The following is a 12,137-nucleotide window of genomic DNA, read 5'->3' as shown; positions in this document are numbered from 1 at the left end:
TGTTCATTTGTAAATCATTTAGTATAATCACACAAATTCTGTGTTTTATATTCAACAATTCGGAGATGATCGGAGATGAAATATCTACATACATCTTATAAGAGTATAATACATTATGTATAATATCAGTTAAAATAAGTGCTTCAACATAGTTAACATTGCTGGAGGTACGCACAAATATTGATAGATGTCTTGTAATGCAATATTGAGGAACCTGCGACCCAAGTTTTTCATTCAATGCAGAACTACACCATAGTTGTGTAGGCCTATATGATATGTCAATAAACCTTAGAAAATCTTGAAATCTTGAAAGGGATGTGCAAAATAGTCATTATATACAGTCTTTAATTAACTATTAGTAGAGAATAACGAGTAATGAATATACTTTATAGGGATCCTATTAATATCTAATAATAAAAATAAAAATAATGAAATTCAATAACATGCTTTAACCACTAGGTGTCCCTTTATATCAGCTGTGCACCTTTATGGTGTAAATACAGCATATCTACCAATTGGATCAAATATAAAAGTCAGCCGAATTAGTGTTGATACTGCAACGAGACGTATTGTGTGAAAAGAAATGTAAGATGTTGTTTAACTGCTGATATATTTATGATCCACGTCACGTTTTCAGTTCCTCATGTTTGTCTAGAAGTCTTCTCATCAGGGCTCTATAAATACAGAACTACGGCAGATATGTAATATTTAATGCAGCCGAACCGTGTATTACAATGCCGTTATGTGATGACTTTCAAAGAGAAAAGCAAGCACACTCGGAATAAAGTATGATTTTATTTTTAAAAAATGTTTTCGGTCTGTTTCCGGTATTTGTTAATGACGATGTGCTGTGAGATGTGAGACTGGAATTGCACAGGGGAAAATAACGTATCTTTAGATGCGGAGTTTGTTAAACTAATATGTTTGCGCTGTGGACCAACACTATACATTGACGGGGAAGGGGGTAGCAATAAAGATAACACCATTAAACAGTTACACAACATAACAGAATTAATATCGATAGCAGCGTCCCTAGCAACCACCTTGGTAACAATGAAAACTTCCTGAAGTAATCTTCGTAATAACTAGCAAACTAAAGATCATGTACATCCGCTGCACACATAATCTGAAATAACAACTCATATTTCTCGCATCAAATGACATCAAAACGCATTTTAATGGCCAAACTAACTTTAAAATAGGCATTTTACACCGAGAATAAAACGAAGTTCGGCCATGTTTTTTTTTCTGCAGGGAGAAATTTGAAGATCACGTGACGTCAAACAGAGCACATGGTGTAGTCCAAACGATAGCTGGGGATTCTGGGTAGTGTAGTGTCTTCTGCCATCCTTTACTCCGAAAAAATATTTGTTTCTCCGAATCGAAGGGGAAAAATACAAAAGCATTGCACACAATTTAAACCAATCAATGTTGTGTAATTAACAAGGATAATCTGGTGTTTTTTAGTCGATGAGTAGTGCAGATATCACTGTAAACTCAATCGACAGTAAGGGGAATACTTACTTCCGGGTGTACAATTCTCCGTTATCCAATGAGAATGGACGCTCACATTGCCTTTAAGGGCAGCCGACACAAACGAACGCCGTGCTTCGATGAGCGTCCATAGAAGCATATGGACATCCCGGAAAGCTGAAAATGGACGCTAAGGGCCCCCCTCTTGCGTTGAAAATGGACGCTAAGGCCCCCCCCCTTGCGTTGGAAAAAGCCGACACAGGACTTGACATAACGTCAACATAGGCCGACCTGGGAGTGAGGATGTGTTGCTTTTTGATGTCTTTTGCGGTTTTGTTCTTAAAATATGTAAAACTTAAACTGACTAATTGAATGACTACCAATGTATATGTTATTTCATTTAATTATCCTTTGATTCACTGCATAGGAAGTAAGAAAATAGTGTGAAATTCCCACAAAGGTCTCGTATACAACATAGAGTGTGGGTATTTATAATGAAATAGAACTGAGAAAAACAGCAAACCCTCACATTTGAGAAGTAGAAGAGAGTAACTTTGCTTAGAAAGCGACCATTTATCAACCAATTGCTGCAGAACCTCTAGTCTCCCTCCCTGAGAAGGACCCTGAATAATGTACTGCCACCAGTGATTACATTGAGTTTCTCAATTGGAAACGGCTTCCTAATACCCATGAAATATTGTTCCTAAGCTCATACATTATTTGAAGTTATTTAAAACCTAAAGCCATTCTGCTTTAAGCCACACAGTGCTCAGCTCACTGGAATCTCTGTCATCTTCATTCCCATGCTAAAGAAAAGGTGGCTATGGTTAAGATGGCTGAGGAATGAGGGCGGCCACAGGCTCAGACTGCCTGTCAGACCATGACAAGTCCTCCGAGGGAGGATAAAGAAATGGGCCAGACAAGAAGTAAGAAAGCAGCTTCCTGCATAACCCCCTCAGTGTGCTGAGCTCATATAGACGTTAAGACTGACAAGGGTGAACGAACACTTTATCAGCTCCTCCGCAGAGCGAGTGTGAAATTACTCAAGAGTTGTTAATCCCCTTTGATTTAGATAATCACTGTGTGAGGACAGGGCTGCTGCGCGAGGACATCTAAGAGAAGGTTTTACTGTGACAGAATCCTAGAAATATATATCTATTTCCTTTTGAAGTGCCTGAACCGAAGACTTGTTAAGTTTCTGTCATTCAATGTCAAGTTGCTAATGCCCATAAGAGCCTCTCGCTTTCTGATATCCCACTGCCACTGTTTGGCTTTGTTGTCACAAACTGCAGCGTTCAAAGGGCAGGTGAGTCCTCCGATGTCACATAAACCCGCCGACCTCTCTGCATCCAAAGACTCACATCATCAACAGCTTCATCTCTGTCTATCCTGACATTCCTTTCACTTGCCCATTACAAACAGCAGCAGACCCACTGTAACCTCATCCCTCCCTCCCTCCCTCCCAGAACGGGCCCAGATGCGGTGGAGTCCCAGCTGCTTGTGTTTAGTAAACATGTCCACAATCCGCCAGCAGTGAGTGACAGGGGATCTGAGCGGGGGGGCGATCCAGTGGAGCGAGGCTGTGGGGCGCTGTGGGGCGCTGTGGGGCGCTGAGAGCCACCTGGACACACCCACAGGGGGTCTGATCAGAGAGAGGAAGGGTTTCAGCCTCCGGACACAGCCCACACACACTCTCAACCTGATAGGATAAATATTTGTAAAATGAGAAAAGTCCTCTCATCACTGCTGGTCTCCAGGCTTGGGGAGTAACTGATTAATTGCAATAGGATTACGTAATCAGGATAAAAAAATAATGGTAACTGTATTCCCTTATAGTAACATTAAAATAAGACATAATCAGATTACAGTTAGATTTCTAAAAATGGGGATTACTAGCAGGATACAATAATACTAAATAACAAAAAATAGCATATTTGTGTTTGTTGTAAAAGGAGCAGATTTCTTCTGTACTGTTCTGTAGGCGAATACTTTAAGAGTGAATCTATACTCCTACTTTTTATAGTAAATATCTTGGTTTCTTATTTTCTGAGGTTACATTGTTCTGTTGTCTTACATAATAGGCTTCAGTAAAAACATATTATCGATATTTCCTTTCTTTTGTATTTAGTTTCATTGCATTTGATATTAAGGTGATCCAAAAGTAACAGAAAGTAATCATTACTTTTATATTTCGATACTCAGATGAGGTTACTGATTACATTTATTTTACAGGTAGTAATTGTAACGGATTACATTTTAAAGTAACTCTCCCATCCCTGTCTCTGAGCTGAGTTAAGGTCTGTGTTCAGTCTTACTCCTGGTCAGAAACAACCTAACTCAATCATTTCACCATCTCATCCCCCGTTTTTATTCAACAACCTTTTTTTAAACTATCAATGCTGTGCACTTTATTACACGCATAAAGGTCCTCACTCTCCTATTCACTGTCTATATAACGTATTCATGATGCATCCTGTCCTCACGGCTGGGATCAACATCCGAGCAGGTTTTTACGGGGACAGATGTGAGGACTAAAGGTGATGCTTTGAAGAGAACCCTGACAGCTGAGAAGAAGCAGATGATGGAGTCATTGATGCTGACTCAGCAGACAACACAACACTGGAGAGACAACCACGTAAAGAGGGTGTGGACAACAATGAGGACCGGAGGCAGCAGAGCAATGTGGGCCGCCGGCACAGGAAAAAGGAAACCAACTGTCAGGAAGACAAAGGGACCTGGGAGATGGGTGGAGATGGGAGTAGCTCTGCACTCATTGACAAGAGGATACAAAAAGTGAGGTTTAAAAACAAGATGTAGAGGAAAGAAATGGTTATGTGTACATGTATCAACACAATTGAGGATTACCATAGGATCAAAAAAACATATGCAAAAGAGATATCCCCAGGTGGAAATGGGATTTTCTTAACAGATGATCCATTTTAGAATACAATAAAAAAATATGTAAATGAACATAGGGAAGTTAAAGTAAACATGCACATAGTAAAGTGTATGTTTACATTTGTAAATTAGGATTAGCTGAAAACCAGATTAGTGTTCAGTGTTTGCAGAGGTCGAAGTACTCAGTTATTGTACTTCAGATAAATTAGAAATACTAAAGTGTAGGAATACTCTTCAAGTAAAAGTCCTGCAAAATGTTACTCAAGTAAAAGTACAAACGTATTGGCATCTAAATATACTTAAAGTACTCATTATGCAGATTGGCTCATTTCACAATCATAATATGTTTGGTTCATTGATGTTTTTATCAAGCTGGTAAAGGTGGAACTCATTTTAAGTACTTCATTTAGGCTACTTCAGGGTACCATGTAATTTGAATCCAGTGGAAGTACAAAGTAACATAAAATGGAAATACTCAAGTACAAGTGCCTAACAATTGTTCAGTACTTGAGTATATAGTTACTTACCACTGAGTGTATGTATTATCACAATATAAAGAGACAGTAAAGTGGATGCTCTCCTTACCTTTTCTGGTACACTGAGGAGGCTGAGGAGGCTGAGTAGGTTTTGTACAGCCCGGTCTTCCAGGTCGCGTGCACAGACACAGAGCTCAGCGCGAGGACCAGCAGCGTCCAAGGCAAACTTTTACTACAAAGCGAGGACACGCTCTCCATTTCCGTGGCATCAAAGGTACAGCCAGAAAAGTTGAAATGAGCCCAGCTTCCCCCGGTAAGAAAACACACCGGTTAGTGGATCCAGCTCGGTGGCGGAAATGTGTCAAACAGCCCCGGGTTGGCTGGAGAAGACGAGCATCCTATTCACTAAAGTGGAAAACATGCAGTTTACTAAAACACTGCCTGACTCTGGTTTCGCTGCAAAAAACCATAAGAAAGAAAATGACTGCCCCATAAATTCACGCTTCTCTTTAGGCACTATGACAGTGAGCCACATGTGGGTGTTACGTGTGTGTATGTTGCTGTCTATCTGCTCTGCCTACCTCCGTGTGTCTGCGCATATCGAGCCGAGCCTTCACTGCAGCGGGCATGAAACTACTTTTATAGTCTCCCCGGGTCTTTTAAAAGCGCAGCCTGCTTATTTTTTTATTATCCTGCCCCGTTTCAACCTCTCCCAGAGCTCAGGACAATGCGTGCTCAAGGGGACGGCGCATTACGCACTGTAGCCTATTCTGCTTTAAATGAATTATGGGCTGCTGCTGCTGCTGCTGCTGCTCAGTCCGAGGCTCTCCTGGAATCACTGGAGCTGTGCCGGTGATGAGTAAGCGGTTTTTTGGTGAACACACAACTGAATACAAAATAAATGATTACTTAGTTCTGGCTTATTGAAACACTATATAGTTACATTTGAACGCCTATAAAAGGTTCATCACAGTATTGTTCATGCTTCAACATCATGTACTGTCCTTGTGTATGTATGCAGTGTTGGAAGAAGTACTCAGATCCTTTACCTAAGTAAAAAAAAAAGTCCTGATTTCAAATGTTCTAAGTAAAAGTACAAAAGTATTTGCATCAAAATGTAATTAAAGCACAAAAGTTCTTATTCTGCACAATGGCCATTTAAAGATTAATCAGTAGGCTACATAGCATTTTTTGCTAAATGTACTTCAAGTTTTAAAAGTACTCGTTTCTCTTAATCTTTTCACAGTATTATATTATGCTGTTTTAAAACATGGAAGAGCATTTTAGTGTTGTAGTTCGTCAATGTGGTCCAAATGTAGATACTTTAAATGCTGTGTGTAGTATGGTACTGCATTATACCCTATCAGCATATCAGATATTTTATAATTAGGCCTACAAAGTAAATGTTAAAAACAGTTACATAATTGTAAAGGAGTAAAAACTACAATATCTGCATCTGAAACGTAGTGACGTAAAAGTATAAAGAAGCAACAAATGGAAATACTCAAATTAAGTACAAATATATCAAAAAATTACTTAAAGCAAAAATACTTGAGTACATGTACTTAGTTACTATCAACAACTGCATGTATTTTTGTATCTATCTATCTATGCATCCATACATCTACAGTATCTCCACATCTATCTGCATGATGTCCCCCCCCCCCCCCCATGGTTGTGTTTAGCAGTTGTCTGTAGCCCCTCTGTAAAAGCCATCATATAGACAGTGGCAGGAGAATAGTTGAGGTTACTGTAACCTCCACCAACCCAAACATGTGGGACATAGGTTTTAAAACAGCCTGTAACCAAAACGCTGTGGCTCTGCTCCAAACCAAACACCTGGCTGGCACTGCAACCAGAAACTGGGGCCCAAGATGTATATCTGCGGTTGGGGGTGACTACACCTCTCGGGCCCCATGGGCGGAGCTGCAAGTCCCGCCAGCTGCAAAAGATGCAGCAAAGAGTTTTGTCACTGGCTGTAGTTTAGAGGATGTTCTCAGCTCGTGAGAGATGGTGTTAACACTTTGACACTCACAGAGTCAGTCAGACTGGCACTAATCACCCCCTATACTACAGTAAGAAGGTGGCAAACATCCATGCCCTCAAATAGGATTGAGTAAACCCACCTGCTCTCAATAAACGGAAACTGTTAGGGATTGGGGGGGAGGGGGAGGGCTGGAAAGGTATGTGTCAGAGTTTTTGTTTCAGGGCACCCACAGTATGTTATGAGGCCGCTTGGCTCAGGCAATAGTGCCAACAGGAACTGCAGCAGTTTAGGGTAAACGTAAATCCCTCCAGTCACGAGCAGCTGAAAATAATTTTGACCTCTGAGGAGAGGGACGGGGGCCATTTCCATTGAGAGGATTCCTTTCCCTTTATCCCGTATTATTGTTTCACTCCTGATTCCATAATTTCCTCAAAAAGAGCTGCATTATTGTCTGAGCACTTAATGATAATCTGCTTACTCATATGAAGTGTAGGTTCATTAAACAACATACCATTATTTCCCTCTTTTCAACAGGGAAACACATTCCTCCCTTCCTATGTCATAAACATGTCCTAATCTTCACTCTTTATGATAGTCACACAGTAAAGAGCTGAGAGTGGGCCTGTCTAACCTTTACCCCCAGCCATTCAGAGCGGGGTCTTAAAGGCTACATAATACAGTAATGAGACGCAAGACAGTGACGTCATGAGGAAAGGCCTCTTATAAAGAAACCTCATTGTTAACACACATTTCCATGTTGCAGATTTCAGCCTTATGGTGATTTCAGTCTATAGGACACAGTTGAGTCTGACCAGCATATCCATAATTAGAGCAGCACATACACAGCTCAGGCTACATGATCATAAATGTATGGTGCACACATTATAACTTTATAAAATCTGCCTTTCTGTGAAGTTAATTTCTCACCTGCTTTGGCATGCAGACCTCAGCAGCCTCGATTACTCAGTGCTGCACTAGATCTGAAATATACAGTAAAGCACACACTGCTACCTTTACTGCAGAGAACAGCTGAAAAGCTACTTGGGTAAAGTGGAAAACTTCAGCAGCCTTTGGTCAATGGTTCATTTTCCACTGTATGCAGCAGATTGTGTTCCCTTCACAATCTCAGCAGGGCATCCAGCATCTGCTCAGCTGTCCTTTTTAGGAATAGACCGATGTATTGGTTATTTCGTTCAAGAAAGACAGATAGACATGATTTTAAATTATTTGCAAACATTTATTCATAAATACAAAGGTAAAAGACTAGCAGGCCTGAAAGATGAGCCACCATAGCCTGCTGGCACTTTAGCGCACTGTAGCAGCCAAAAGTAAATCCCTGTTGCTACTGCCCAGAGCGAAGAGCTCAGTACTGATGTGTGCCGCCATCTAGTGATACAAACATGTAAAAAAAATACGAGTCAACATTGTAGTTTTCTTTTGTGCATCGATCAACTTTTAAAACTCTTTTCTCATAACTGATTTGTTTTCCAATAAATTAAAGGTAAAGTGTGTGTTCTCTTAAAGAAAGCTGCTATTAATTTTGAATAATCAGCATGTCTGAACAAACTGTGTGAAAGCTGAACAGCTCAATGAAGCCCATCTTCAGTCAGAGTTGAGGCATAGACAGACGCCCCGGAGCACCCAGTGGGAGAGGTGCATGGTGGTGAACAGGTCTGCCTCAAACACCAACCCCACACTCATTGCATTCCTGCGCAGAGAAGTGGTGTACACTGGTGTCCGTAATGTATTCTGTGGAAAAGAACACACCGATATGCACATGAGTTAGAGGGGGAAGAAATCTAAATCGTGAGGTACTGTTTGGAGGCCTTTGTTGGTCCACACCTGTAATCTCAGGCGACTAGCTTCTATGGGGATGACTTTGAGGATGGGAAGTTCAACAACCAGAACCTTTGGTTGACTCTTCACCAGACAGCCATTCTCCATGTCCCAGTCGGCTCCCTCTAGATACAGGCCAGACACATAGCAACCTGCAGGGAAAAACACCATGAGCCCCTTACACCTCATCCCTTATAATCACTTAGCAAACTGTGAGAGATATTTAATTACCCTGTCCAGGTTTGTCACTAATCTCGTCCTCACTGCGGTACTGAGTGACCTCTGTGTACAGCGTGGAAAGGTCCAGAGGCCAACCATTTTTCCTGCATGCGGTTTGAACCAGGGCAGTTAGGTAAGACTCTGGGATCTGGAGTCCAGACAGCCACATCACCTTTGGCTCTCCCTTCTCCACCTGGTGGACACAAGATACCCAGATACATTACATGTTACTTGTTAGACGCTTTTATCCAAAGCGACTTACATACTCAATACTGTGGACAATCCTCACAGGAGCAATTTGGGGTGAAGTGTCTCAGGGACACAACGACATGCTGACTGCAGTGGGGTTTGAACCTGTGCTCCCCTGATCCGAACACCAACGCACTAATCCACTGCACCTCCGTGTCATCATGAATAACATAAGATAAGATGGACATTCTCAAGTTGTTATTCAAAGGCTACATATGATCAGTGATAGTGTGTCCTTCCTTACCCAGTAGCTATACTGTTCATGCCGCCTCTTGAAATGGATCATCCAGTTGCCGAGGGACTTGAGAGTGTCAGGAGCCAACTTCTTCCAGATAGCAGGGATGTGGCCGTTAAAAAGAGCCCGAGCGACCTCATCCAACTCGCTGCTCATACCCACCTCTCCAGACAAAGCCTTGACGACACAAGACAATCAGAACAAATCTAAACCCATGAAAGGCACAAAGACGTTACATCAGTGTGTGTTTCCCCAATATCTTGTTGTCCTCCCTCTCCTCCTCACCCTTTGCAGCTCGAACAGAGAGCGCTGCATGCAGACCACTAGCTTGTTGAAGCGCTCCAGTTCTTGAAGCAGCACCACTGAGGTCGGTGATATGTCCGTGCCAAACTTTTTACAGATCACGTCTATGTCGTATAACTGAGGCAGCTTGTTCTGAATGTCCTGGGCCACCTGGCTGATAAACTCATCCCTGCTGATGCCTCCACCAGAGTCACCTGAGGCAAAAGAGAGCGTTCAAAGGCCTTAAGAGAGAAAGCACTTACTGTAGAAGCACGGTTGCGAAGATTGTAAAGTAAACATCCTTACAGTAGCAGTAAAAGTATGGAACATCTTTAACTTCCAACATTTTTTAATATTACTTCCATGGATGATCTTCTGAAAAGTCAATATGGAGGCAAGCACCGTAACAATGTCTTTCTTTGAATTCAATGAATTGGCAAGAGAGATTAAAGGTGCCAGATCCCACCTGTCTGAGGCTGCAGGTCTATTAGGTGACTCCACATGTCTTTCGCTGCCTGAGTGTAGTATCCTATCTCTGCATTGGAATTCAGACCCAACACTTCTGGTGTGTTGGCCATCGGCAGGTTCTCAATCTCATCTGTAACAAAGGTAAAGTTGTGAGTGATGACAGCAACTTTCTTAAGTAAAAGATTGCAAATTAATGAAAATAACAATGGAACATAACAACTGACCAGTATATGAGCTCTCAGGCCCGTTATGAGGGATCTTGTAAGTTACGTCCTTGTTGCTGAAGAAGTGGAACTGCCGAAAGGTGTAGAACAGGAAGTCTCCAAGATACTCGTCCATGTAGACGGTCAGGATCCTGCGGTCAAAGCTATCGATGGCTCGCCCACCATACATCACCTATCGAACATTTTACAGATGTGCTTACTTTACAGCATCAACCAGCAATATAAAACATAATGTGTATATGCTAATAAAATACAATGCAGTTGGATTTACCTCCCCAATAAGGTATTTGAGACTTCCCCACGGGATATCGCTATCTTCTTGGTTGTGAGCTTTGGTCAGGTAGGTGTTCAGGATCTCCATACTCACCTGTTAAATAGGATACAGTTCAAAATCCTCACTTTCACCTACAGAGCATTGCACGGTCAGACTCCTGCATATGTGGCTGACCTAATTCACCCATATACATCAGCCTGCCCACTCAGGTCACACATGCACAATTTACTGTCTGTCCCACGTACCCACCTTAAGACCGAGCGTTCGAGGCCGTGGCTCCTAAGCTATGGAACGCTCTGCCCGCTCATCTACGGTCTGCGGACTCCTTTAAAACTAATTTAAAGACATTCCTGTTTGGGCAGGCGTTTGGGTAACCGGTGTGCTTGATTTTATTCTATTTTATACTATGTTATTATTGTGTTTTTATTATGTTTTGGTGCTTTTAGGACTTCTTAACACGTGGCTTGTGTGGTCATTTATCATTGTACGATTATTATTATTATTATTATTATTTTGTCAAGCACTTTGTGACTTTGTCTGTGAAAAGCGCTTTATAAATAAACTTTACATTACATGTTACTTGTTAGACGCTTTTATCCAAAGCGACTTACATACTCATGTGACGACTGCCTGCCATGTGACATACTGTGGGCAATCCCCACAGGAGCAATTTGGGGTGAAGTGTCTTGCCCAGGGACACAACGACATGCTGACTGCAGTGGGGTTTGAACCTGTGACCCCCAGATCCGAACACCAACACACTATCCATCTGCGCCACACGCCTCCACTTTACTTACTTAAACACAGTTGTTCGAACCATTCAGAAGTGAAATACAACTGATATCAAACCACCGAGATAGAGACTAATAATCAAACAAAAACCCTAATTGCAAATGGCTACACCGTCACTTACGGAGAAGTCAGACTCATTGAAGTCGTAGGGGACGTTCCAGCCAATCTTGCCGTACTTGCGCCTCTCTTGCACCACAGCGTGGAAGAAGGCCAGCACATACACCAGGCTGCGGAAGGCTGGGTGAGGACATGACGCCAAGGTCTCACGGGAGATTTTAGAGTATGTGGCTCTCATGTTCAGCTTCAGACCATTAGGAGGCTCCGTCACCACCTGCATACACACAATATTAAATGTTAACAGACAGACATTCTTATTTAAGTTACTCTGCAAAATGTCTACCATCAAAACCCCAGTCTTCGAAGCCAAATCCAAAATAATTAACTGAAAATACTGCTGAAGCTAAAGAGAAATTGCGTTTCACCTTTAGAGACTTTTGCAGGATGCCGATGGGGAAATCTGTAATAGGGTTAGTGGTGACCCACAGGCGGAAGTTGGGGTTGGGCTTGGAGATCATCTCTAAGGATTTCTCCAGATCCTTTAGCCACTTAACCAGCAGGTGGCAGTTCTGCAGCATCAGCCACTGACCCCGGGACGCCGCCATCTCCAGCAACTGCAGTGCCACCTTAATCACAGGAACAGAGGATAATGACACTCAATGTCTTT

General features: G+C 42.0%; 2 protein-coding genes across 8 annotated transcripts in view; both read right to left on the bottom strand.

Moving 5' to 3' along the window:
* emid1 (EMI domain containing 1) overlaps positions 1 to 5,665 on the bottom strand; it is a 59,235-nt gene extending 53,570 nt beyond the window's left edge. For all 7 annotated transcript variants that reach the window (XR_004571284.1, XM_034238381.1, XM_034238380.1 and 4 more), the window contains exon 1: positions 4,957 to 5,665. Coding sequence is in view for 6 of the 7 variants with exons in the window: in XM_034238381.1 (XP_034094272.1) it covers positions 4,957 to 5,105 (149 nt within the window). In the remaining variant the exon portion in view is untranslated. The remainder of the gene's footprint in view (positions 1 to 4,956) is intronic.
* Positions 5,666 to 8,050: 2,385 nt separating this feature from the next.
* Positions 8,051 to 12,137, bottom strand: part of dnah10 (dynein axonemal heavy chain 10) — a 38,095-nt gene continuing 34,008 nt past the window's right edge. The window contains exons 69-78 of the mRNA XM_034238404.1: positions 11,896 to 12,096; positions 11,535 to 11,744; positions 10,619 to 10,714; positions 10,348 to 10,519; positions 10,122 to 10,253; positions 9,659 to 9,870; positions 9,383 to 9,550; positions 8,902 to 9,082; positions 8,677 to 8,822; positions 8,051 to 8,583 (exon numbers count right to left, since the gene is read on the bottom strand). Of these exons, the coding sequence (XP_034094295.1) occupies positions 8,437 to 8,583; positions 8,677 to 8,822; positions 8,902 to 9,082; positions 9,383 to 9,550; positions 9,659 to 9,870; positions 10,122 to 10,253; positions 10,348 to 10,519; positions 10,619 to 10,714; positions 11,535 to 11,744; positions 11,896 to 12,096 (1,665 nt within the window). The 3' untranslated portion in view covers positions 8,051 to 8,436. The remainder of the gene's footprint in view (positions 8,584 to 8,676; positions 8,823 to 8,901; positions 9,083 to 9,382; positions 9,551 to 9,658; positions 9,871 to 10,121; positions 10,254 to 10,347; positions 10,520 to 10,618; positions 10,715 to 11,534; positions 11,745 to 11,895; positions 12,097 to 12,137) is intronic.

This window comes from Gymnodraco acuticeps, unplaced genomic scaffold, assembly GCF_902827175.1.
Source record: "Gymnodraco acuticeps unplaced genomic scaffold, fGymAcu1.1, whole genome shotgun sequence".
NCBI lineage: Eukaryota > Metazoa > Chordata > Actinopteri > Perciformes > Bathydraconidae > Gymnodraco > Gymnodraco acuticeps.
This window is presented reverse-complemented; position numbering and strand designations above follow the sequence as displayed.